The 5,410-nt window shown below is 40.6% G+C and overlaps 1 protein-coding gene across 1 annotated transcript; it reads right to left on the bottom strand.

Moving 5' to 3' along the window:
- Positions 1 to 1,347: 1,347 nt before the first annotated feature.
- LOC134204247 (uncharacterized) lies at positions 1,348 to 4,610 on the bottom strand. Its single transcript, XM_062679069.1, has 3 exons — positions 4,569 to 4,610; positions 2,877 to 4,181; positions 1,348 to 1,797 (listed from the first exon to the last, which is right to left on the bottom strand). Exons 1-3 carry the CDS (start codon positions 4,608 to 4,610, stop codon positions 1,348 to 1,350), a joined length of 1,797 nt encoding a protein of 598 aa, XP_062535053.1.
- Between the last annotated feature and the right edge of the window lie 800 nt (positions 4,611 to 5,410).

Here is a 5,410-nt window from a genome sequence, read left to right as displayed (position 1 = left end):
TCAACACGTCGAAGACGAAGTACATGATAGGAAAAGGTTCAAGAGAAGACAATGTAGAGCCACCCACCGCGAGTTTGCATCGGTGGTGACGAAATCGAGGTGGTAGAAGAATTTGTGTACTTGGGCTCACTGGTGACTGCCGAAAATGACACCAGCAGAGAAATTCGGAGACGCATAGTGGCTGGAAATCGTACGTACTTTGGACTCCGCAAGACGCTCCGATCGAATAGAGTTCGCCGCCGTACCAAACTGACAATCTACAAAACGCTAATTAGACCGGTAGTCCTCTACGGACACGAGACCTGGACGATGCTCGTGGAGGACCAACGCGCACTTGGAGTTTTCGAAAGGAAAGTGCTGCGTACCATCTATGGTGGGGTGCAGATGGCGGACGGTACGTGGAGGAGGCGAATGAACCACGAATTGCATCAGCTGTTGGGAGAACCATCCATCGTTCACACCGCGAAAATCGGAAGACTGCGGTGGGCCGGGCACGTAGCCAGAATGTCGGACAGTAATCCGGTGAAAATGGTTCTCGACAACGATCCGACGGGAACAAGAAGGCGAGGTGCACAGCGGGCAAGGTGGATCGATCAGGTGGAAGATGACTTGCGGACCCTCTGTAGACTGCGTGGTTGGCGACGTGTAGCCATGGACCGAGCCGAATGGAGAAGACTCTTATATACCGCACAGGCCACTTCGGCCTTAGTCTGAATAAATAATAATACATACTGCACAGCACACCTTTGGAATTCAAGATATTATTTTTTTGTAAAATAAATGTAAATTAAGTCAATCACATTTTGTACAATTCGTCATACTTTCATTTACTGAATTCATTACCTTTTTTATGTTGAAGCATGTATTTGTTGTGTAGTACATTGTCTTGAAGATTTTCAGCGTATCATCGAGGAAATTTAAATGTATTGATCTATCCGTGATCGGAGCTCTGTAAGGCTATAGGAAGAAAATCATGCTGATGAAATTGTGCGGAATGGTCAATCATTAGATATAAGTTTCTGCACGAAAAGCATGGAGTAAAGAATCGTATAATCTAATCAATAATACTTCGGGGCGAAGAGATTGACAACGGCAATTTATTGTTCCATTAGTTTATACAAAGGCTTAAGCTTAAGGCGATCGCATAAATTTGAAGGAGTTGATAGACTGTTAACTTAAAAATGGATTTAAACCAAATTTCATATTATTAACTTACCTTGCCAATTGAATTAGCATAACGCATAACGTTCTTTCGAGTTGAATGTATCGAAGATCTTATCGTGAAGAGAAGCAAACGATGATGTTTGCAACGATTCGTTCGGGAGTGATTGTGCTTCTACGTAATGCTTAATGGCAGTTGCTGTGGATTCGCTTAAAGTTCTTGTTGCCATTGCCACATTCATTTTGTGAATGGCGGAAGATTGATAGTTTTATGTTGAATTTTGGTACCAAACGCAACGTTGATGTCACATCTATTTCATAAAGATGTTTAATGTGTTTGAACGATGCTATTTGATTGTCGAAAACTGCATTGTATTTGTACAGGGCGTTTCGAGCGTTCTTCAATAGGTGTGGTGTGTCAAACATGATAGCAATATTTTCGTTGTGAATTTTGATTATCGGATTGTCCATTGTTGCTCCTACCTCACGTGCCATTTTTTGGTTGGTCGTGGACTGGTCCATCACAAGGGCAATCGGAATTAGTTTTGTTTCACGAATAGCTTTAACAGTTTTCTTGATAAATTTCATTTGTATTTCACTGCCAAGACTATTGTGAGCCAGAAGATATCCAATCGGCTGCAAATAGAATGAATAATATAGATATATATATTTATTAGCACGCCAAATACCGTGATCAGAAAATCAAATTTTCAAACAGCTGGTGCTCAGGCGTCTTTCGACCGATTTTCACATTCTCTTACGAATGTCTTACCTATCTAGTTTCATTATACTGGTGATTAATATTTCGAGGGATGCTCAATTTTTCCCTAGAGAGGCGTGAGTAAGGATGGAAATATAGCACATTTTGATTTACATGACGTATGTCATGTATGTATGTTTAGTGTGATCAACACATACAGGTTCAAAAAATGTTTTATAACACTATTTTAACATTGACTAAACTATGTGTGAATAATATGTTTCTTTTGGACATCCCTAGTGACCATGGAAACCCGTCATGTCCATGTAAGTCCAATGATGCCATGCGTACGATATTCCACTCGGTTTAGCACAAACCAGATGTTCTAGGTTCTCTCTGTTCTAGAGCTTGGATCAATTGGTCTACCAGATCAACTGCGCTCGATTGCTATCTGAAACCGACCAGTCATCTCCCCATCCAATTCCGTAGAGCCCACGTATATGATTTGCAACCTACTTATATTAAAACCAGATGTTCTAGGTTTTCCTAACTGTTCTGGAATTCCGTAGTTTTCTTTGTCAAAATTTGTATATAATCTTCATCAGTATAGAAGTCATTTTCGAGTCACTAGAGATGTCCAAAACAAATATATTGTTCACACATAGTATAGTTAATGCTAAAATAGTGTTAGGGATATTGTTTGGACCTATAAGTGTTGTTTACACTGAAGTATGTCATGTAATTCAAAATCTACCATATTTGTTTTGAAAAAAAAAACATTCTTAGACACGCCCTTGTGGGGAAAAAGTGAGCATCCCCAGAAATATAACTGACCAGTATGGCGAAACTGGACGAGATGGGTAGGACGTCCGTAAAAAAAATATAAATCGGTCAAGAGACGCCTGAGGTACATTTTGAAAATTTAGTTTTTATGATTTTCTGATCACGGTAGTCCGCGTTAGTAATTTTATCTCAGTAGTCGTAGTGTTAAACAGCTTAGTTGATGATATCATACCTGTTTGAAGCTGCGGTATATCCCAGACACCATAACTACAACTGCTTCAGTCGCTAGTTTTGAAGGGTCATTTTTTTCAATTTTTCGAAGTAAGCCATGATTTGGAAAGCCGTAAAATGTATCCGATTTCGCGCAGTAGGTTAGCTCTGGTTTTACTGACATTCCGTCGATACAGATCATAACTATTTTATCCATTTTAGATCGCATCCGCTTCACCTTACTCTTCATTAAATTCAGAATAACTTCATTCAGACCTGGCTCCAATCGAATATTTTTGTTGTAGTTATAAACGGTGCTTTTGTGGGGCAGTACAATATGCTTGGAGTTCCTGATGAATCGATATGTACGCGGACCACTTAGATAAATTCCGGCAGCAAACTTAATCGTCGCTGGATGATACCGACGAGCCTTTGGACGCCGATTCGCATTATTCAAAAAATCCCTAATTACGGGATTCGCAGCCGCTTGTGCGCCAAGTTTTTCTACTGACGATTTTTGTTTTTTCAAAGCATTCATTTCGTTCCTCATCTTCAAGATGGTGCGTCTATTCCTATTAGCAGTAGCCAAGCGACGGTTGCTTGTTTGCTCAGAAACGAACAGCCTGCGACGGACGGATTTGAGTTGTAGCTTGAGATAATCGTTATGTTTTGTCTGTGCCTTTTTGAGTTCAAGAAACCTAACGCTGTCATGAGGCTGGATAGCCGAAATACCATGAAGCATTTTTTGGCCCATTTCGTCTTTCACATTGACCAATTTCTCGTCATACATGGTAGCGTGCTGTTGCCACTGTTCAAGAGATAGCTCACTATGCTGCACACACTGCTGAACATCCACGTTGAAAGTTGTTTGGTGGTGTTGACCAGATGGTAACACCTCCATCAGTTGTCGTTCGCCACTTTCTACAGTTCTGAAATTGTCGATCTTATCACAAGTGGTTAACACTGCCAGAGACGCTTCGCCTAATTGAACGCTGTCGTGGATATCATCCTTGCAATCGGAATCGGGGCTGTCGGTCAGAAATTCGTTTTTCACACTGGGCATTTTCTCGTCGCGCACGGCAAGGTGATGTTGACACTGTCCAAAGGATAGCTCCATACCATGCTGCTCACCCAGCGGTACATCCACGTAGGAAGCTTGTTGAAACAGTTTCTCGTGCGACCTGTTTTTCCACGAATCGAAATCGGGGTCGTCGGTCACGCTGGACAATGGCACGTCGTACATAATAGTGTGATGTTGGCGCTGTTCAGGAGATTGCTTCAAACCTTGTTCCAGCTTTACATCCACGTATGAAGCGCTATGGTGGTGCTGATCATATGTCCAGTTATGTTATTAACGTCTGTCGTATCACGTTTAACAAATGTGCGAGACACTTCGCCAAACTGAACGAGTTTAATTTCTTCCTCATATGCTTGCTGCAATGATTTCTCACAAGGTTCTTCGTGTAAGCTACTTTGCCACAAATCAAAATCAGGGTCTTCGGTCAAGCATTCGACGTTTGATTCCGGAAGTTCGAAGCTCTTCTGTTTGCTATCCTCAAATGCAAAACCGACGCAGGTTATTGGAACAGCACCACTAATCAATCTAAAAAATAATGGCCATAGAATCGAGCAGTTGTATGTTATGTGTGTATTTACCCTTTATCTGTCCTGTCCTGTCCTTGAACGAAGCTGTCTTGAAATGCTCAGAGCATACCTTCTTCTTCCTCAGTGCCTGTACTCCATGTAGCTCAAACATTCTACTTGTTTCCTGAGAGTTGCAGGCTTGAACCCATAAGGAACATCTGGAATTATTGTAATGCTGCTTAGATACAAAACTATAAATTAATAATACCTATAATACTTACTGATCGTGGCTTCTCGGAAAACTGTAAAATGATTTGTTTCCACTTCCCTGATGGTTTCCACAGGTATAAAATTCACATTTACGGCCCATATTTTACGTTTAAACGCGAATACTTTAGGTGGTGGTAGAGTGCAGATTATATGGGATTCATCTCAAAACAAAACAAGCGTTTGACAGTTCTGTCGAAACATTTGAAAACACTCAGAAGGAAAATTTTAAGTATAATTAGATAACATATTTTGTTTTTGTGGTAAAAAAAATAGTAAAAAAAAGTTTTTATTTTAAATTGTTCTATAAGTAATTTAGGTTTAGATGCATAACGCTATATTATTTGAAATTCGCATACTGTTGCACTTTCTCGATTATGGAATTGAATTAAAACATAGGATATTTTTAAATAGTAAACTAGAGATAAGTTACTGCTGCAAGCCATCGATTGCAGCTCCATCTGCAAACTGTTGCTAGTTGGAGTTCGATTGCGGATCTGATTTAAAATGACAGTTGCGAGAATTTACACATGGGTTGTATGGGTGCCTAAATATCTGTTATCTGTGGAATTACCATCGCGATCCCGGAAGATACCCGTCGCGATCCCGAAAGCAATTCCGGCGTGATCCAGACGTCGCGCTCCCGATAGGATTCACATTGCATTCAGAAAAGGATTCGCGTTGCGATCGTTTCATTGAATGAGG

This window comes from Armigeres subalbatus, unplaced genomic scaffold (genome assembly GCF_024139115.2).
Source record: "Armigeres subalbatus isolate Guangzhou_Male unplaced genomic scaffold, GZ_Asu_2 Contig486, whole genome shotgun sequence".
Classification (NCBI taxonomy): Eukaryota; Metazoa; Arthropoda; class Insecta; order Diptera; family Culicidae; genus Armigeres; species Armigeres subalbatus.
This window is presented reverse-complemented; position numbering and strand designations above follow the sequence as displayed.